At 38.1% G+C, this 22,983-nt stretch overlaps 1 protein-coding gene across 1 annotated transcript; it reads left to right on the top strand.

Moving 5' to 3' along the window:
* Window positions 1–577: 577 nt before the first annotated feature.
* LOC121429531 (echinoidin-like) lies at window positions 578–14,279 on the top strand. The gene is made up of 3 exons (XM_041626590.1): window positions 578–734; window positions 5,061–5,238; window positions 14,049–14,279. The coding sequence occupies exons 1-3, from the start codon at window positions 601–603 to the stop codon at window positions 14,277–14,279; spliced, it is 543 nt and encodes a 180-aa protein (XP_041482524.1). The 5' UTR covers window positions 578–600.
* Window positions 14,280–22,983: the final 8,704 nt, after the last annotated feature.

Genomic DNA, 22,983 nt, shown 5'->3' with positions numbered 1-22,983 from the left:
AACAAAAACGATTGGATTGACAACTGATTAAGTGCATTCATTTAGTTATTTCACAAAATATTGATAAATTTAAAATTCAATAACTTCGTTATTTGTTATCCGACTTTGATGAAATTTTTAGCATTTTGCTCTGTTGATTTTACTTTATTTATTTAGATATAAATATTTTCAGCCCGGGCCATCCCTTTAATCTGTAACAAGATCACTTTTTCAGCCCTTATCTTGATTTTCTGATGATAACATTTGATTTTTGTAGGCCTATAATACTGCGAATTTAATTCTTTTTTTGTTCGCTTGAACCATGGACCTATTAATAGGTAATAGGTCCATGCTTGAATCACTTAAAAGAGAAGCACGTACCAGCAAAGCCATAAACGGATACTCTTGTCTTAAAACATGTAAAAGGGAGAAATATGGAATAGTTTATTTAAAGCTCGTTTTCAAAGAAGAGATTTCCCCCATGCTTAGGCCTTAAATCATGATATACATTACCTGTCCAAAATACATCGAAAGCCTGAATAGACATCACGAGGATAGAAAACGGGAAGATTTTGTATTATTTTTCCACATTGTATTTGAACTCCACGAGCTGAAATCTGCATGATGGACTTCAGGAGTAAGACAGTGCGATTTTTGATCGGGTTTCTCGCCGTTATGATCGCCAGCCCGATCGGGGTGCAATCTGGATGCTGCTGCCCCTCACTCTGGACTTCGTTTGGTCAACATTGTTACAGGTAAGCCTGTAGGTATATGGTAGGCCTATTAGTTTTTTTATTTTTAAGATTGTGTTGTCAACTTTCCTTTGTGTACACCCCCGGGGGGGGGGGGGGGCAGTTCCAGTGAAGAGTGGATACCATGCGCGACCAAGGGGTCTCGAAAAGCACCCTATAAAGTATTTTCCATGTTCTTAAAATGCACCCTTAACAAGTATTGGCGTTTGAAAACCCTACCCTTAACAAGTATTGGAAACAAAACGATAATCTTGTCAAGTATTCCCTGAATGGAACCCCTAAACAAGTACAGCGATATTCTAATTCAGGCGCGGGACCGGGGGGGGGACACGTGCCCCCTACAAAATATCCTTTATTTGTGGTTGAAAACCTTTTTTTGGGGGGGGGCTTGTCAAAATTTTCCTCCGAAAAATTACCCTCCCTTAAATCCTGGAGTCGCCCCTGTAATTGTTTTGACACGGATGTCGGTCGTCTCTTTTACCTTTACCTACATCATAATTAAACAGATAATATACGGCCCCAATTTCACCTCGCGCAAATCTTACTCTATACAAGTAGTGTTGACTGTTAGGGCAAAAAGTACATCCTTTATAAAACACTTTAGTCTTATTTTTATACCCTTCCCAAATTTGACCCTAAACACGTAGCTTTCCTAGCGAAATAGATACCCTTTTTTCATTATTTTAGTTTTTTGACACCCTTATTAGTTATTACGTTGTTTACGCAACGTGCCCTATCTTGAAAAAGACGTCCCTTTTACGTGTTTTTTTTGGGTCGCGCATGGTATCCACTCGTCTAAAGCTAAACCCCTTCAAAATTCTTATACGTTAATGCCTCCACTTCCAGTTTTCTTATACCCCAAAAAAAATACCCTTTTTACACAGGCTAAAATTTCCTTAACCCCGTACAATATAGGTGGGGCTAAATTGCCATTTAGCCCCACCTATTGTACGGGGTTAAGCTTAGCCCACTTTCTTTTTACACAGCATTTTTGCAAAGTGGGCTAACCTCATGCACCTTTAGTACGGGATTATTTGGCCCTGCAAAAAAGCAGGGTTATCCCAGCAATTGCGGTGCTAAGAGCGATAGTACGGGGTTAAGATCGCTAGTGTAAAACAAAAGTGGGCTAAAATGGCAATTTAGCCCCACCTATAGTACGGGGTTAAGGAAATTCTAGCGTGTGTAAAAAGTGTACAAGTGAAGTACTTGTACTACGAATGATCGACAAAAACCACTAGTCCGGGGTTAGCGAGTTTCGTGTGTGAAAAGCAAGCATTCATTATCTGGGGTTAGCAATAACAATTTGGCATGTGTGAAAAGGAAAAAAAAAAATAGTACGGGGTTAAGGATAGTACGGGGTTAGCGATAGTCGGGGGCTAAGAAAATCCTGTGTAAAAAGGGTAAAAGTGTCCAAAATCTAAGGGGAAAAATCATTTTGTACTCATTTTCTTATGGAACAGCCTTCCTGGAGACATTGAAAAAAAAACTTGAGAGATTTATTTTCATTTCTTCTTAATTACCTTCAAAACTTCTTGAAAAGAAAGTATAACTACTATACAACTGAAAGACACCACCCCCTCCCCCCCAAAAAAAATCAAGTGATGAAAATGGATCTAGCCATTTCGGGTCTGTATTAGTTTTAATCGTGTGTTTACAATTACGATTTATTTTTGTTTGACTTACTACTGATACTACACAAAGACAGTGGCGTAACTACGAGGGGCACTTGCCCCTAGTCATAATCTAATAAAACATAATTGAAATGTGGCCTATATGCAACCCCTTAGGCCTTTTGTGTTTAATTAAACATCCCTTTGAACTGCAATTCATTTTATTTACATTACATCTATTTACGTGTTCCGCATATAATAAAAATCGTCACCGCTCCTAAACTACAATTTTTTATGTATTCTTTTGTGATCTCAATGATCTCTGCGCTATCTTCATTTTTTTTCTTTATATTACCTTAAACATGTTAAAGAAGCTATATACATTCAACATGCAGACCAATCTCTATATATTTCATGTATTATGATTTTTTCTCTCTATTTGCCATTTTCTGTCTCTTTTATTTTTATATCTGTAACTGATATTATCCGAGACATACAAGCTCAGATTCTCATGTGGACCTCGATCTACATTTCCAGCGAAACTGCAGTATTCAGTGGCGGATCCAGAGCGCCCCCCCCCCCCCCCCTATTTTCGCCGGATTTTTTTTTTTTTTTTGATGGTTATATTTACTGGATTGGTACAATGTAGTCAATTTCCATGGCTAGATCTAGTCAAAACTATATTTTAACTTACGCTCATGGCCTTTGTGTTCGCACAAATGCACCTCTGTCATACTGTATTGCAATATGTAAATTCCGGAATTCCAGGGCGCGCAAGTCGATTGGTTGGAAAGTTGCACCACTTGTAATCGGGAGTTGCAGTGCAGTGACCAGTGTGAAGATGTTGGATTGGATATCATTTTTCCCGAAAGTTTGTGTTTTTTGTAACATGCGTTTGTCCGTCTTTATGGCAAATACATGTAAATTGTAAGTAACAGATCGCGAGAGAAAGTGTCAACGATGCGAATGATAATGTCTATCCCCTAGATTATTCTACACTCAAAGATGAAGCCCTATATCGGGCGCCACGTGCGCAGCATTATCATTCTGCCTTGGTCATGTACGTTTTCACTGAAATGTATAGGTCAGACATATTTGTATTTAATGTAAACTAACTTTTACACTTTCTGGTAGATTCAGAGGCATATTATCCAGGGCGCCCCAACTAAGTTTCGCCGAAGCAATCATTCCAACGAATTATCCAGGAGCAAACTGTGCATTTTGGGGAAAAAAGAACCAAATTTTATGCATGTTGCCATACGACTAAACAATTCTCGTTTGAAACACACAATGTAAATACACAAATGACAATAAAAAGAATGGATTATTCGGAACTTATCGATTACAAGTCTCAGTTTCGTATCATTTAAATTTGACGTTTCAATCACACGATGCAAGCAAGTGAAGAGCCTTTGCCAAATGTATGTTTTGAATGACCGCTTATACGGTGTGTGACTGGAAACCAGCTCCTAAATGAGTCAGTATGTGTCTTTTATTCATGAAGTTACAGTGATTTAAGTGTGCATTTTTCTTCTAAAGGTGCTCTCAAAATACGACTTTTGGACATGATTTTTTGAAAAAAGTCCTTGCCGTGGGCAGAGGTAAAAATGGCAGAGGCAAAAATGGAGGAGGTAAAAATGGCACAGGTAGAAATGGAGGAGGTAAAATGACAGAGGCAAAAGTGGAGGAGGTACAAATGGCAGAGGTAAAAGGGCAGAGGTACAAATGGCAGAGGTAAAATGGAGGAGGTAAAAATGGCAGAGGCAAAAATGGCAAAGGTAAAAATGGCAGAGGTAAATGACAGAGGTAAAAATGGCAGAGGCTAAAAGGGAGGAGGTAAAAATGGCAAAGGTAAAACTGGGTGAGATAAAAATGACCTAAACGCATGAAACACTTTTTGTATTAATTGTAATCATGAACATGATCCGTATAATAATATAACAAATAATAATATAGAACGCAATAATTTCTTCTTCCCCCAATACTTTTTTTTCTTTCCTTATTGCCAGCCGATGGGGGTTGCAATTCCATTTTTGTCACACCTACCACAATTCCAGGGGTGCTGCATAATTGGAGAATGATACTTGCAGCACCCAAATCTTTGGGTTGTTCACCAGCATCCCCGCTTCCCAGAGTCATGCTTGCATGGTTTTCTTAGAGAGACACGTAGAATCTTTATTGATTTCAAACAGTCTTTAAAATGTCTTTTTTTTTAATCAATATGTATCAAAATTTCAGCTCGCGCTTCGCGCTTGCATGGTTTTCTTAGAAAGACATGTGCTTTTCATAAATTCCTATAAAAAGAGTCCTTAAAATTTCGATTTTTCGGGTCAATAGATAAGTAAAATCCAGCTCGCGCTTGGCGTTTGCATTTTTTTTTTGCTTAGTGAGACACGCAGCAGAAGTACAAAAACTTGCATATGATATCCATTTTAAAAATTTGATTTTTTGACATTTTTAATTTTGTTCAATATTATTTCTTTATTTCATTTGAGTCTGTCGTAAACATGGTAAATAAAGTTCATTTCAATTTTGGATGCTTCCCTCTCAGTATACATTCTAGTATTATTTCGTTAATTCGCGTTGATAATTTATGGGTGTTTTTTATTCCTTGTTTTATCCTGAGAAAATAGATTAAATTGAATTGAAATATTCATATCTACCTCCGTTTTCAGGGCAAGTTTTAATTGCACTTTCCCATTTTTCTTTCTATTAACAGATATTTTTCTTACAATATGACATGGGAACGAGCTGAACAGTTTTGTCGTGGGTTTTCAGTACCTTCTCTCGGAAGTGGTGACCCGGATATGGATAGTCTAGGTCACCTTGTCTCTATTCACTCTCAAGCGGAAAACGACTTCGTTTTTACACTTTTCAAATCTTCAGCCCCAAAAGAGGTTGGTCGACTATTATGTTATCTTCTTGTAATCTCCACGTATTCGATACAATGATTTTTTATTCTGGTCGTTTTCTATTCTTTGACCCAGGTGATTTAAATGATTACAATGATGATGATAATAATAATAGTAATGATAATGACGACGATGATGATGATAATATCAATGATAGCAGCATCTTTCAATAGTCATCACATGCGAATTTCAGTTACACACACACACACACACACACACGCGCGCGCGCGCACATATTATAGTCAATCTCTCTCTCTCCAATTCATTTTAATTGAAAGATGACAAGTAACATACAAGGCAACATTGCAATATAACGTTGAAATATTACCAAAAAAAATGTATGGTTTTCCATGAAGGTTTAGAAAAAAAAACATGTGAGGCTGGATCACCAAAACATAGTGAAACATAACGCCAATAACAATGATTATAAAACACAAAATCTCATGGTAAGTAAAAATGTCAGTGTATTAAAAAACACTTATTTTAACTAGATGAAGAAAACGATAGAATGATATTTTAACTGTGAAAATTAAACATTAATTTTCTTGAAATTTTTTGCACTGTTTATAACCAAGATATAATCTGAGAATTAGTTATCAACTTTTGAGTCATATCCCATCTGGGAGTCCCAGGCGCGGATCCATGGGGGGGGCCGAGGGGGCCTTGGCCCCCCCCCCCCTTCGGCTAAAAAAAAAGAGAGGGGGAAAGAAAGAGAAAAAGAGGGGAAGAGGGGAAAGAAAAGAAGAAAAGGAAGAAGGGAAGAAAAAAAGAGAGGAAAAGGGGGGAAAGAAAAAAGGAAAAGAGAGAGAGGAGAGAGGGAAAAGAAGAGGGGAAAAAGAGAGAGGAAAGGGGGAAAGAAAAGAAGAAAAAGGGAAGAGGGGAAGGAAGAGAAGGAAAAGAGAGAGGAAAAGAGGAAAGAAAGAGAAGGAAAAAGAGAGGGAAAGGAAAAGGAGGGAAAAAAAAGAGAGAGGGGAAGAGGGGAAGGATGAGAAGAAAAAGAGAGAGAGGAAAAAGAGGAAAGAAAAGGAGGAAGAGAAGAAAAGAAAGGGGGAGGGAGACGGAGGAAAGAAGAGAAGAAAAGAGAGAGGGGAAAGAAAAGAAGAAGGGAAAGAAAAAAGAGAAGAAGAGGGGAAAGAAAGAGATAGAGGGGGAAGGAAGAGAAGAAAAAGGGAGGGGAGGGAGGAGAAAAAAAGAGGAAGAGGGGGGAAGAGAGAGGAAAAGGAGAAAAAAGGAAAGAGAGGAAGAGGGAAGAAAGAAGAGAAAGAAAGAGAGAGAAGGGGGAAGAAAAGGGGAAAGGAAGAGAAGAAAAGGGAGGGAAAGGAAAAGGAGGAAAAAAAGAGAGAGGGGAAGAGGGGAAGGAAGAGAAGAAAAAGAGAGAGAGGAAAAAGAGGAAAGAAAAGGAGGAAGAGAAGAAAAGAAAGGGGGAGGGAGACGGAGGAAAGAAGAGAAGAAAAAAGAGAGGGGAAAGAAAAGAAGAAGGGAAAGAAAAAAGAGAAGAAGAGGGGAAAGAAAGAGGAAGAGGGGGAAGGAAGAGAAGAAAAAGGGAGGGGGAGGGAGAAGAAAAAAAGAGGAAGAGGGGGAAGAGAGAGGAAAAGGAGAAAAAAGGAAAGAGAGGAAGAGGGAAGAAAGAAGAGAAAGAAAGAGAGAGAAGGGGGAAGAAAAGGGGAAAGGAAGAGAAGAAAAGGGAGGGGAGAGGGGGAAAAAGAGGAAGAGGGGAAAGAAAAGGGAAAAAAGAGAGAGAGGAAGAGGGAGGAAAGAAAAAAAAGAGAGGGGAAAGAAATGAAGAAAAAGAAGAGGGGAAGAAAGGAAGAAAAAAAGAGGAAAAGAAGAGGGGAAAGAAAGAGAAAAAAGAGGAAGAGGGGGAAGGAAGAGAAGAAAAGGGAGGGGAGGGGGAGAAAAAAAGAGGAAGAGGGTGAAAAGAGAGAGGAAGAGGGGAAAAGGAGAAAAAAGGAGAAAGAGGGAAGAAAGAAGAGAAGGAAAAAGAGAAAGGGGAAAGAAGAGAAGAAAAGTGGAGAGGAAGAGGGGAAGGACGAGAAGAAAAAAGAGGAAGAGGAGGAAAGAAAATGATGTTCGAACCAAAAGGGCGCTGAAATGATGTTCGAAGGAATGTAAAATGCTGTTCGAACTGGGGGCCGAATTGATGTTTGAACGAGGGGGGGGGGGGCGAATTGATGTTCGACGTAGGGGCGCCAAATTGATGTTGGAACTAGGGGGCGCCAAATTGATACTCGAGCTAGGGGAGGGGGGGCCAAATGGTATTCGAAATAGGGGCGCCAAATTGATGTTGAACCTACATGTAGAGGCGCCGAATCGATATTCGAACTAGGAGGGCGCCGAAATGATGTTCGAAGGGATGCCAAAATGATGTTCGAACTGGGGGCCGAATTAATGTTCGAACGGGGGGGGGGGCTTAAGTGATGATCGACCTACATGTAGGGGCGCCGAATTGATATTCGAACTAGGAGGGCGCCGAAATGATGTTCGAACTGGGGGCGCCAAATTAATTCTCGAACTGGGGAGGGGCCGGGGTCGAATCCATGTTCGAGCTAGGAGGGCGCCAATTGATACTCAAACTAGGGGGGCGCCGAATTGATGTTCGAACTAGGGGGCGCAAAATTGATACTCGAGCTAGAGGGGCGAAATAATATTCGAACTAGGGAAGGCAAATTGAGTTCGAAGGGATGCCAAAATGATGTTCGAACTGGGGGCCGAATTAATGTTAGAACGGGGGGGGGGGGGCAAATTGATGATCGACCTACATGTAGGGGCGCCGAACTGATATTCGAACTGCCGCCTTGTTGATGGCTCATTGTTCCATATATTGAAAGTTTGAAATGCCTTGGCCTTGAGGTTTTTAGGCCTTGGCTTGGGTTTCCATGCCTTGGCCCTGGCCTTGGGGATCGAAGCCTTGGTCTTGGGGATTGAAGCCTTGGTCTTGGGTATGAAAGCTGTGGGCTTGGAGGTTTGAGCCTTGACTACAGCACTGATGGATATATTGATAGATATTATTTACAGAAATTTTGAAGTTCACTTGCACACACTATAGAAATAAATGTTCAGAATTGAACCCCGAAAGGTTGATGCAAAATCAGCACCCTATGGGTTCAAAAATTGAATCCCTGATTTGGGGTTCAAAAATTGAACCCTGCGGTTAGGGTTCATTTTTGCACCCCCGCTGTGGGTTCAAAATTGCACCCCTTGGGGTTCAATTTGAAATTTATATATATTTATATCAATATATTTACTTGACATGAAATTAGGGCCCCTAAGAAATCCTGGATTCGCGCCTGGCTCCCGCTCACATAATTCTAGCAGGGCCTACTCTAATATGGTTAAAATAGAAATCGCTCGAGTTTCCCGCTCGCATTGATTATTTGTAAAAGTGATATTACATTTATTCATGAATGCATCATTATAAAACCATTATTCAATTGCTTCTTCTTAATGCATAGGCGGATCCAGGTGGGGACCTGAGGGGCCCGGACCCCCCTATCGGTAGAGCCAAAAAATGGGGGAAAGATACAAAAAGGAAGGAAAAGAAAAGAGAAAAAAGAAAAGGAGGAAGACGAATGAATAAAATAAGATGAGAGGAAGACTTGGACAAAATATTTTATGTCACTATATAAAATTTTTGCTTGCGCTTCGCGCTCGCATTGCCTGTTAAGTGATCCACATATCTTGTTCAACACGGAGCTTAAATATCAAGTTTGGAAGTCAGTATACAAAACATATTTCTCCTTGGAAATCGAACTTTCATTAATTTTTGTGATTTACATATTGATTTTTAAAAAGTGCTCTGCTATGTAAAAATGTCAGTTTTATGGTCTGAATATTAACATTTTCCAATTGCGCTGCGCGTTCACGAATTTTGATTTATCAGGTACCTATTGTTTTTTAAGTATTCCATAAAGTTTTCAAAATATCCCTTTTCAGGTCTGATTGTCAAAACGCATCAGCTAGCGCTGCTATGCTTGCATTTTTGATTGGCGGATTATGTATGTCTCAATATTGATTGTATAACAAACTACTTAATATCCCCTTTTTATGACAGTTTTATCAAAAATTTCGGCTCGCGATTTGCGCTCGCATTAATGGTTAAAAATATATCAACTAATTAATGATGCATCCTATTCATCAATAAAAAGGTGCTTGAAATGTTCAGTGTTCAGGCCATAATATCATCAGATTCCGCGCCCTCATTATGCATTAATACTAAGATATCAATTTAATAATTAAATTGTCACTTTTGTTTTATCTCGCGCTTAGCAAGATGAATAGGAAGATATATAATAGTCATCATATTCATACGATAACATGTCCTAAGGACCTATGTCTCAAAATTAAACATATCAGCTCTTTATCAAGTGCGATTTATATCTACCTTACAAGTTTCCTACAAAGCGTTTGAAATATCAGATAGGAATATCAAATATTTTAGGCTCGCGCTTCGCGCTCGCTTTTATTTTCATGATGAAAGATTGTTTAGAATGCCTAGATTCTCGGTCTAAATCTGAAACACGCGCGTGCATTTTCATTCAGTTATCCAGTTTCAGATCACAATATCAAAAAATTCTGCTCGCCCTTTGTGCTCGTATTATTAATGTCGGAAGATCCCCTATCTCATCCCTTTCATGATTTACAAAACATGAATAGAGTATCCCGTTCAAGGTCGAAATCTCGATTTTTTTTACGCTCGCGCTTCGCGCTCACATAATTTGATTGGGAAATATGTAATGTCTTCATGGCTAAATGCAAGCAGTCCTTAAAAGGCACTTTTCGATCAGTTCAAAACGTATATAAACATTTTCTGCTCGCGCTTTGCGCTCGCATTATTAATGTAGGAAGATCCCCTCTTACTCATCTTTTTCATGATTTAGGAAACATGAATAGAGTGTCCCGTTCTAGGTCTAAAACTAGAATTTTCCGCTCGCACTTCGCGCTCGCATCAATTGTTTAGTTATATAGCTATCTTGTTCATGATTACAAAAACTGATTAAAGTTTTCCATTCTTTATGTAGAAATGTAAAAAAAAATTTACTCGCGCTTCGCGCTCGTATTATTTGATTGTGAAAATGTAATGTCTTCATGGCTAAATGCAAGCAGTTCTTAAAAGGCACTTTTCGATCAGTTCAAAACGTATACAAACATTTTCTGCTCGCGCTTTGCGCTCGCATTATTAATGTAGGAAGATCCCCTCTTACTCATCTTTTTCATGATTTAGGAAACATGAATAGAGTGTCCCGTTCTAGGTCTAAAACTAGAATTTTCCGCTCGCACTTCGCGCTCGCATCAATTGATTTGATTTGATGTTTTCTTCTGCATCGATAACATTTGTATAATACATTTTTCACAACATAATAAACATAATATGTTAGCATTTTTGGCATGAATCACAAATAAAGAGTACTAAAAAAATAATTCCAGACAAAAATTATTAACTATATGACATTCACAAATTGCAGGAGATTGTCATCATAAGCAGATTGCTTGAAAAAAATGACAATCCCAAACTTATACTAATTGAAATAATACATTTATAAAGCAGATTTGGCATATATTTTCAAATACGAAACATGAATTCATGCAATATTATAGTATGAAGATGAAGGTGATAAGCTGAGGGTGACGGTGATATGATGATGATGATGATGATTATGATGATGATGAAGGCCATGAAGATGATGGTGGTCATGATGAAGATATTGGTAATGACTACATCGAAGGAGGAATAAATTCACGATAAAAAGGATACGACACAGAAATTTTACTTCAAATATTCTGATAATAATAACATAGATTTAACGTTTGCCTTAAATGAGTGAAGAGACGAGGATTGTTTTACAGACTCTGCTGGTAGAGAGTTCCACAAATCTGGACCATGGTGTCTTATGGATCTCTGCGCAATAAGCAGTTTGGGGTTGATTAAATGGAAATTTGAAGAGTTACGGGTAGGGTATGAACGAATAGATGTATTCAGAGAATAAAAATTGTGGAATGAAGGTAGGTGGGAGCATGTTATTTACGTACTTAAACATAAGTAGTAAAGTGTATTTATGTCAAATGCTGTTAGAGTCTTTAGTTTATGGAATAATGGATTTGTGTGTGATAAATATTGGGAATCAGTACAGATTCGAATTGTTTTTTCTTTAATTTAAGTAAATTGTATTAACGTTTTCCATTCTGTATGTAGAAATGTCAAAAATTTTCAGCTCGCGCTTCGCGCTCGCAATATTTAATTGATGAAATATGTAATGTCTTCATGGCTAAATGCAAGCAGTCCTTAAAAGGCACTTTTCGATCACTTCAAAACGTATACAAACATTTTCTGCTCGCGCTTTGCGCTCGAATTATTCATGTAGGAAGATCCTGTCTTACTCATCTTTTTCATGATTTAGGAAACATGAATAGAGTGTCCCGTTCTAGGTCTAAATCTAGAATTTTTCCGCTCGCACTTCGCGCTCGCATCAATTGTTTAGTTATACTGTATAGCTATCCTGTTCATGATTACAAAAACTGATTAAATTTTTAAATTCTTTATGTAGAAATGTCAAAAATTTTCAGCTCGCATTATTTGATTGATGAAATATGTAATGTCTTCATGGCTAAATGCAAGCAGTCCTTAAAAGGCACTTTTCGATCACTTCAAAACGTATACAAACATTTTCTGCTCGCGCTTTGCGCTCGCATTATTCATGTAGGAAGATCCTGTCTTACCATCTTTTTCATGATTGAGGAAACATGAATAGAGTGAGTGTCCCGTTCTAGGTCTATATGTAGAATTTTTCCACTCGCACTTCGCGCTCGCATCAATTGTTTAGTTATACTGTATAGCTATCCTGTTCATGATTACAAAAACTGATTAAAGTTTTCCATTCTTTATGTAGAAATGTCAAAATTTTTCAACTCGCGCTTCGCGCTCGCATTATTTGATTGTTGAAATATATAACGTCTTCATGGCTAACTCTATGTAGTCTTTAACAGGACTAGTAGGCCTACCTTTCCGATCAGTTCAAAACGTTTATCAAAAATTTCTACTCGCACTTCGCGTTCGCAGTAATTATTGCAGGCACATCTTCAGAATGTTCAAATTTTAGGAAAAAATACATACAATTAAAAAAATTGCTCGCGCTTTGCGCAGGCATTATAAAATAAGGATTATGACATTATACATTTATGTTGATTTAAAGAATAAGGCTAAGAAGTGACTTATAGGACTACCCCCTTCAAAGAAACAAACGAAAAAAAAAACATCTTCGAGCGGCCGATCGGGGAAAATATGGCTGAAAAAAAAAATTCCGAGCCCCTTTACTGGCGAAGGCTGGATCCGCCCCTGATTCATGTGCCTATGAAATAAGATAATTTAACATGCATTTAAGGCACTTATGATAGCCTGGGGGAGGGAGGGGAGGCAATTTTTCAGAAAAGTACACAGGGGCGCCAAAATCAGGTCGAATTTAGGCCCCCCCTCCCTACGAAATCCTGGATCCGCGCCTGTCTGGGACCTACTGTACCTAATTCAGTGATTTAGATTCATAGCTGCAATGGACTTGATAGCTTATAAATAAAGTTTGCTATCTGTCTCTCCCTCTCTTCCATTTTCTATAATTATTCTAAATCAGCTTATTCATCTCGCTTTCTAATTTTCAGTTATCAAATCATTTTTTAAAATTCAATTAAATTTATTTAATTATTCATAGTTAAAAATTCTCCTGTGTAAATTCATCCTGTACATAGGCATACATTGTAAATTAAGAGGATCAAACACTCTAACACACTAAGAAAAGGGGTGCAAGAAAGATGCAACCTTGCGGCAAAATGTGCAGACTGAGCATAGTTGCACCTGTCACTTGCGACCGCAACTTCGGGGTGCAATATTGCACCTTATAGGCACTAATTTGCACATTTCAGATTGGTGCTAAGTTGCACCTAGGCTAGCACCTTAAAGGGATGGTCCAAGCTGGATATATTTATATCTCAATAATATAGTAAAATTCACAGAGCAAAATGCTGAAAATTTTATCAAAATCGGATAAGAAATAACAAAGTTATTGAATTTTAAAGATTTGCATTATTCCGGTGAAACAGTTCTAGGCATGTCGTCACGAATATTCATTAGGTGGGCTAATACTTGTTCTTTTGTATTTTATCATATGAAATCAGGTTAATTTATTCAAAAAAAATCTACCAAGATCTAAAACAATTGAATTGACAACTGATTAACTGCATTAGTTATTTATTGCCGCAAATTATATCATTTATTATATGATTATATGAATTATTATTGCATTTTATAAGAAAACGCAAAGTGGGGATGTGACATCATCAGCCCACCCAATGAATATTCATGGCGATGTGCATATAACTGTTTTCACAAAAATTGATAAACTTTAGAATTGAATAATTTCATTATTTGTGATCTGATTTCTATGACATTTTAAACATTTTGCTCTGTGAATTTTACTCTATTTATTTAGCTATAAATATTTTCAGCCCTGACCATCCCTTTAAACGTGCTCCCATTGAGACATCTGGGGCCCGTTTCATGAAAAGTTGCAAGTGTTGTTGTTTTGCCATTAAGGCAACTACCATGGCAACAGGGCTAAGCAGCCAATTAAAATCAAAGTTACAATGATAGTTGCCATAATGGCAAAGTTACAACATAGTTGCAACTCTTAAGAAACGGGCCCTGGTCTGCACCTTTAAAGGTGCAAAGTTGAACCTATTTTTATGTGTAAAGGGTAGATAATTGTTCATCTTTCTCCCGCCCTTTCTTTCTTTCTCTCTCTCTCTCCCAGGGAAGCAAGTACATGTGGATTGGTCTTCACGATGCCACGTTAGATGGCAGCCATGCTTGGGTAGATGGCACGGACGTTGGATACACCAACTGGATCCCGGGCCAGCCTGATAATATTGGGCGCGAAGACTGTAGTGAGATAGTGAATACGCGAATTGGTGATTGGAACGACGTGAGATGCACATTCACCCGTGCGAGTTGCTTCATCTGTAAGCTACCATCGTGGTATTAGAATAAGTGGCGTGGTGACTGGTGAGCCATACATTTTCAAATAGTTTACGAATAGTATTTCCTTATTCATTTTATTAAGAAAGAGTTCTTAATATCTAAAACTATTTGATATAACTTTTGAGTTGTATATCTTCAAGTTTGAATGAAAATGACACTTAAATGGCATCAGATCATTAGCGTACCTAGGATTTTCCACACGGGGACAAAACCGCGCCCGCCGAAAAAAAAGTCTTCAAGCTCGTCAGCTCTTCCGGGGGGGGGGGGCAGGGATACCTCCTTTGCATGGGTTGTGACTCGTGGGTGTCTGGAAAACGAAGACCGAAGACCGAAGACCGGGGACACGTATCACACTCGTGTGAAAGCGTTTGTAGTTCACGCACGAAGTGTGTACAAAGCAGTGCAAAGTGTGTACAAAACACGTGCGCGGGTTAGAATGGACTTTGGACCTTGCCCCCTACACAATGTTCTCCCATTGACATAACGCATGTCCCCGGTCTTCGATCTTCGTTTTCCAGACCTGTTGTTGGGTGTCTGGAAAACGAAGACAGAAGACCGGGGATCGCATCCGTCTAGCTAAAATAAACCATTATTATATTCAGATCAAATTCAGGAATATTCTGATATTGGATATGTGATCAGTTATGATTGGTTGATAAGTTAATGATTAATATTGTATGGATATCGTGATGTGAATGATAATTGATTGAGCAATAATCGCGCTCAGCTCAGCTGGCATTAAAATTTTGCTACCATTGACATAACACATGTCCCCGGTCTTCGATCTTCGTTTTCCAAAACCTGTTGTTGGGTGTCTGGAAAACGAAGACAGAAGACCGGGGATCGCATCCGTCTAGCTAAAATAAACCATTATTATATTCAGATCAAATTCAGGAATATTCTGATATTATGTAGTCAGTTATGATTGGTTGATAAGTTAATGATTAATTGTAAGGATATCGTTATCGGCTAGGGCATAATTAATACATAACAATTATAACGTACAATACACCTCATACTGCGCAATCACGTACAAGCAGTCTCAACTTAACTGCCGTTTGCAACTACCATTGACATTACGCGTGTCCCCGGTCTTCCGTCTTCGTTTTCCAGACCTGTTGTTGGGTGTCTGGAAAACGAAGACAGAAGACCGGGGACCGCATCCGTCTAGCTAAAATAAACCATTATTATATTCAGATCAAATTCAGGAATATTCTGATATTGGATATGTGATCAGTTATGATTGGTTGATAAGTTAATGATTAATATTGTATGAATATCGTGATGTGAATGATAATTGATTGAGCAATATATCGCGCTCAGCTCAGCTGGCATTAAAATTTTACTGCATTGACATTACGCGTGTCCCCGGTCTTCCGTCTTCGTTTTCCAGACCTGTTGTTGGGTGTCTGGAAAACGAAGACAGAAGACCGGGGATCGCATCCGTCTAGCTAAAATAAACCATTATTATATTCAGATCAAATTCAGGAATATTCTGATATTGGATATGTAGTCAGTTATGATTGGTTGATAAGTTAATGATTAATTGTAAGGATATCGTTATCAGCTAGGGCATAATTAATACATAACAATTATAACGTACAATACACCTCATACTGCGCAATCACGTACAAGCAGTCTCAACTTAACTGCCGTTTGCAACTACCATTGACATTACGCGTGTCCCCGGTCTTCCGTCTTCGTTTTCCAGACCTGTTGTTGGGTGTCTGGAAAACGAAGACAGAAGACCGGGGACCGCATCCGTCTAGCTAAAATAAACCATTATTATATTCAGATCAAATTCAGGAATATTCTGATATTGGATATGTGATCAGTTATGATTGGTTGATAAGTTAATGATTAATATTGTATGGATATCGTGATGTGAATGATAATTGATTGAGCAATAATCGCGCTCAGCTCAGCTGGCATTAAAATTTTGCTACCATTGACATAACACATGTCCCCGGTCTTCGATCTTCGTTTTCCAAACCTGTTGTTGGGTGTCTGGAAAACGAAGACAGAAGACCGGGGATCGCATCCGTCTAGCTAAAACAAACCATTATTATATTCAGATCAAATTCAGGAATATTCTGATATTGGATATGTAGTCAGTTATGATTGGTTGATAAGTTAATGATTAATTGTAAGGATATCGTTATCGGCTAGGGCATAATTAATACATAACAATTATAACGTACAATACACCTCATACTGCGCAATCACGTACAAGCAGTCTCAACTTAACTGCCGTTTGCAACTACCATTGACATTACGCGTGTCCCCGGTCTTCCGTCTTCGTTTTCCAGACCTGTTGTTGGGTGTCTGGAAAACGAAGACAGAAGACCGGGGACCGCATCCGTCTAGCTAAAATAAACCATTATTATATTCAGATCAAATTCAGGAATATTCTGATATTGGATATGTGATCAGTTATGATTGGTTGATAAGTTAATGATTAATATTGTATGGATATCGTGATGTGAATGATAATTGATTGAGCAATATATCGCGCTCAGCTCAGCTGGCATTAAAATTTTGCTACCATTGACATAACACATGTCCCCGGTCTTCGATCTTCGTTTTCCAAACCTGTTGTTGGGTGTCTGGAAAACGAAGACAGAAGACCGGGGATCGCATCCGTCTAGCTAAAACAAACCATTATTATATTCAGATCAAATTCAGGAATATTCTGATATTGGATATGTAGTCAGTTATGATTGGTTGATAAGTTAATGATTAATTGTAAGGATATCGTTATCGGCTAGGGCATAATTAATACATAACAATTATAACGTACAATACACCTCATACTGCGCAATCACGTACAAGCAGTCTCAACTTAACTGCCGTTTGCAACTACCATTGACATTACGCGTGTCCCCGGTCTTCCGTCTTCGTTTTCCAGACCTGTTGTTGGGTGTCTGGAAAACGAAGACAGAAGACCGGGGACCGCATCCGTCTAGCTAAAATAAACCATTATTATATTCAGATCAAATTCAGGAATATTCTGATATTGGATATGTGATCAGTTATGATTGGTTGATAAGTTAATGATTAATATTGTATGGATATCGTGATGTGAATGATAATTGATTGAGCAATAATCGCGCTCAGCTCAGCTGGCATTAAAATTTTACTACCATTGACATAACACATGTCCCCGGTCTTCGATCTTCGTTTTCCAAACCTGTTGTTGGGTGTCTGGAAAACGAAGACAGAAGACCGGGGATCGCATCCGTCTAGCTAAAATAAACCATTATTATATTCAGATCAAATTCAGGAATATTCTGATATTGGATATGTAGTCAGTTATGATTGGTTGATAAGTTAATGATTAATTGTAAGGATATCGTTATCAGCTAGGGCATAATTAATACATAACAATTATAACGTACAATACACCTCATACTGCGCAATCACGTACAAGCAGTCTCAACTTAACTGCCGTTTGCAACTACCATTGACATTACGCGTGTCCCCGGTCTTCCGTCTTCGTTTTCCAGACCTGTTGTTGGGTGTCTGGAAAACGAAGACAGAAGACCGGGGACCGCATCCGTCTAGCTAAAATAAACCATTATTATATTCAGATCAAATTCAGGAATATTCTGATATTGGATATGTGATCAGTTATGATTGGTTGATAAGTTAATGATTAATATTGTATGGATATCGTGATGTGAATGATAATTGATTGAGCAATAATCGCGCTCAGCTCAGCTGGCATTAAAATTTTGCTACCATTGACATAACACATGTCCCCGGTCTTCGATCTTCGTTTTCCAAACCTGTTGTTGGGTGTCTGGAAAACGAAGACAGAAGACCGGGGATCGCATCCGTCTAGCTAAAACAAACCATTATTATATTCAGATCAAATTCAGGAATATTCTGATATTGGATATGTAGTCAGTTATGATTGGTTGATAAGTTAATGATTAATTGTAAGGATATCGTTATCGGCTAGGGCATAATTAATACATAACAATTATAACGTACAATACACCTCATACTGCGCAATCACGTACAAGCAGTCTCAACTTAACTGCCGTTTGCAACTACCATTGACATTACGCGTGTCCCCGGTCTTCCGTCTTCGTTTTCCAGACCTGTTGTTGGGTGTCTGGAAAACGAAGACAGAAGACCGGGGACCGCATCCGTCTAGCTAAAATAAACCATTATTATATTCAGATCAAATTCAGGAATATTCTGATATTGGATATGTGATCAGTTATGATTGGTTGATAAGTTAATGATTAATATTGTATGGATATCGTGATGTGAATGATAATTGATTGAGCAATAATCGCGCTCAGCTCAGCTGGCATTAAAATTTTACTACCATTGACATAACACATGTCCCCGGTCTTCGATCTTCGTTTTCCAAACCTGTTGTTGGGTGTCTGGAAAACGAAGACAGAAGACCGGGGATCGCATCCGTCTAGCTAAAATAAACCATTATTATATTCAGATCAAATTCAGGAATATTCTGATATTGGATATGTAGTCAGTTATGATTGGTTGATAAGTTAATGATTAATTGTAAGGATATCGTTATCAGCTAGGGCATAATTAATACATAACAATTATAACGTACAATACACCTCATACTGCGCAATCACGTACAAGCAGTCTCAACTTAACTGCCGTTTGCAACTACCATTGACATTACGCGTGTCCCCGGTCTTCCGTCTTCGTTTTCCAGACCTGTTGTTGGGTGTCTGGAAAACGAAGACAGAAGACCGGGGACCGCATCCGTCTAGCTAAAATAAACCATTATTATATTCAGATCAAATTCAGGAATATTCTGATATTGGATATGTGATCAGTTATGATTGGTTGATAAGTTAATGATTAATATTGTATGGATATCGTGATGTGAATGATAATTGATTGAGCAATATATCGCGCTCAGCTCAGCTGGCATTAAAATTTTACTACCATTGACATTACGCGTGTCCCCGGTCTTCCGTCTTCGTTTTCCAGACCTGTTGTTGGGTGTCTGGAAAACGAAGACAGAAGACCGGGATCGCATCCGTCTAGCTAAAATAAACCATTATTATATTCAGATCAAATTCAGGAATATTCTGATATTGGATATGTGATCAGTTATGATTGGTTGATAAGTTAATGATTAATATTGTATGGATATCGTGATGTGAATGATAATTGATTGAGCAATATATCGCGCTCAGCTCAGCTGGCATTAAAATTTTACTACCATTGACATAACACATGTCCCCGGTCTTCGATCTTCGTTTTCCAGACCTGTTGTTGGGTGTCTGGAAAACGAAGACAGAAGACCGGGGATCGCGTATAATTTTGTCTAGCTAAGATAGGCCTATCATTCAGCACCATTCAAGAATATTTTGATCTTGGATACGTCATCTGCCATGATTGGCTGCAGATAAGTTATGGTTATTTGTGTGAATGGTTCTAGGACAATTACCCCCCGGACAATTACCCCCCGAGGACAATTACCCCCCGGACAATTTAACTACCCCCGGACTACTATCCCGTGGACAATCACCCCCGGACAATTCCCCCCGGACAACTACGCCCGAACAACTACCCTAATGTCCCGGACAATAAGCCCCCGAGGACACTTACCCCCCGGACAATTATCCTCGAGGACAATTACCCACTGGACAATAACCCCCGAGGACAATTATCCCCCGGACAATTTCCCCTGCCTGAGGACAATTACCCCTATAAAATCATCCCTTCTCTCCAGCATCAATGTTAGAAGCGGGACCCTTTTTAAGTTTTGGTCGGAGGCACAGGTTTTTCGAAATATTTTCTACTTTATCTTACCTTGATAATTGTTTCTTTCTGTTTGATATTGCTCTTTTTCCTTTTCTCTCACTTTCTTCTTTTTTCCGTTTTTTTTTCTTTAGCGGCGCCTTCTGCATCATAAAAAATGGGGGGGGGGTCTTGCACCCGAAATCTCCCGTTTGGCTATGCATATATTCATCAGAAAATGTGTAAACTGGCCCTCATACTAAGTTTTCATAGATCAATTGAACACGATTAGTCATAATAATCACAAATGCTGAATATCTCCGATTCCAATTGATCTCATTTTTTGAATATTTATTTCGGGTTCAATTTCAGGAAAGAAATCAGGCAAATAGATAAAACGTAAAAAGACACCTTTATAGGTAAAAATATATTGAAAGTCGATAACGCATCTATCAACACTAACACTGTCAAGTAGGACTTATAATCCTGTTATTTTAAAACAATTCAACTAATAAGAAGCTAAAAATTATGAAACGATTGGTGCACATTCCAGCAAGCTCAAAAACTTTATGCAAAGATAATACAAACAAGAACACCTTGTAATTTTACCATTTAGGCCCTAAATGGTAAAATTACAAGGTGTTTTTTGTGTTTTACTCTTGGGTGAAAGCAACATTAAAGAAGGAAATTAAGTACCAAAATTACTAAATTGTAAACAATTGTAAAGAATATGACATAATCATAAACAGTGTTTTTTCTAAACAAATTCTGAAAATTTTTGGAATCGCATGTATATATTTTAACCTGAAAATTGACTATTCTGGGCAATGTTTGTGAACCTGAACAAGATGCGTAACTATGTAACTAGATAATTACTGCAAGCGCAAAGCGCGAGCAGAAATTGTTATTAACTGTCCTAGCATTATCGAAAAGGGACCTGTTAAGGACTGTTTATAGGTACCCACGAAGACGGTATATATTTCAATAAAGCATTTTTTTAACATTCCGACCTAAAAGAATGGTAATTACTTTTTGTATCAATAAAAGGGATAGGTATGTAACGAAACAATGGATGCGAGCGCGAAGCGCGAGAGGAAAAAAGAAGAGATTTCAGACCTAAAAGCGGGACACTATTCATATTTTGTAAATCATAAATAAGATATAGTTAATTGGCATGATTGGGTATCGTTACTAATGCGATCGTGAAGCGCGAGCAGACAATTTTTGATATTATGATGTGGAACTGGATAATTTAAATAGATTTTAAATAAAGAACATTCAGGCTATCGCGCATGTTTTAGATTTAGACCTAGAATCTGGGCACTCTGAATACATTCTTTAATGGAACATTATGGACAATAGGAACTTGGCAAATCAAACAATGTGACCACGCAGCGTGAGCTTTAAAAAAATGCTGATATGTAGACAATAAAACGGACATTTTACAGAGCACTTAAATTTGTGAATGAAAAAATATTGAAAGCTCGATGTCCGAGCTAATTATGTTTTGTATAATAAATTCAAAACTTGCTCAATATCAGCCTACATGTATTGAGCAAGATATGAATCTCATCGAACAGGCAATCCTGGCGCGAAGCGCAAGCAAAGATTTTTTTATAGTACCATGAAAGATTCTTTTTGGCAAGTCTTCCCTCACATTACTTCATTCACTCGTCTTCCTCCTCTTATTTTCCACTTATCTTTTCTTCTTCTTTTCCTTTTATCTTTTCTTCTTTCTCCCTTTTTTGCTCTGCCAATTTTTTTTCAGGGGGGGCCGATGCACGTGTAAACAGGGTAATTTTCTTCAAAACGCGTACTGACAGACTGAATGTTGATGTCTCGAAATGTACGCGTGGGAACGTCTCGGGTTTAACCGCAAAGTAGTATGCGTGCGACGCACTCGTGTTTCATGTTCGCCGACCGTATGGAAAACATTCTACAAGGGCGCGCTTCCCACCTGTCTTAGGTCCATGACATTGCTTTCTATTACAATTAGGTTTATTTTATACGGAGCTTTTAAAGGGATGGTCCGGGGTGAAAGTATGTATATCTTATTGAATAGAGTATAATTCACTGAGTAAAATACGGAAAATTTCATCAAAATCGGATAACAAAGTTTTTGAATTTTAAAATTTAGCAATATATTGTGAAAACAGTCGTCATGAATATTCATTAGGTTGGCTGATGATGTCACATTTCCACTTGTTCTTTTGTATTTTAGTATGTGAAATTAGGTTTATTCAAATTTTTTCATCCAAGAACTAGAAAAATTGGATTGGCAACTGATTTAGTGCAACAAATATTTATTGCTGCAACTTATTTCATTATAAGGGAGACATATTATTCGCACAAGTATAAAATAATGTGAAAATTATGATTATATTTAATAACATAGGAAAACGGAAAGTGGAGATGTGACAATATCAGCCCACCTAATGAATATTCAAGACGACTGTTTTCACAATATATTGCTAAACTTTAAATTTCAATAACTTAATATTACTTGCTATCCGATTTTGATAAAATTTTCGGCACATTGCTCAGTGAATTCTACTCTATGTATTAAAATATAAATATTTTCAGCCCGGACCATCCCTTTTACATGTTTTAAGTGCCATCAACATGGCGAGAAACTTAATCATGCCATCGACATCCGGGGGGGGGGGGGGGGTGTGTTACACCCACAAATGTAATAATCGCCCACAAATGTAATAACGCCCACAAATGTAATAACACTTTACCCACAAATGTAATAACACTTTACCCACAAATGTAATAATTTTTGATCGCCCACAAATGTAATAACACTTTACCCACAAATGTAATAACGCCCACAAATGTAATAACACTTTACCCACAAGTGTAATAACGCCCACAAATGTAATAACACTTTACCCACAAATGTAATAATGCACTTTACCCACAAATGTGATAATGACTTTACCTACAAATGTAATAAATTTGAAGTG

Source organism: Lytechinus variegatus, chromosome 16, assembly GCF_018143015.1.
Source record: "Lytechinus variegatus isolate NC3 chromosome 16, Lvar_3.0, whole genome shotgun sequence".
Classification (NCBI taxonomy): domain Eukaryota; kingdom Metazoa; phylum Echinodermata; class Echinoidea; order Temnopleuroida; family Toxopneustidae; genus Lytechinus; species Lytechinus variegatus.
Note: the sequence above shows the minus strand (reverse complement) of the source record. Positions and strands in the feature narration are given on the sequence as shown.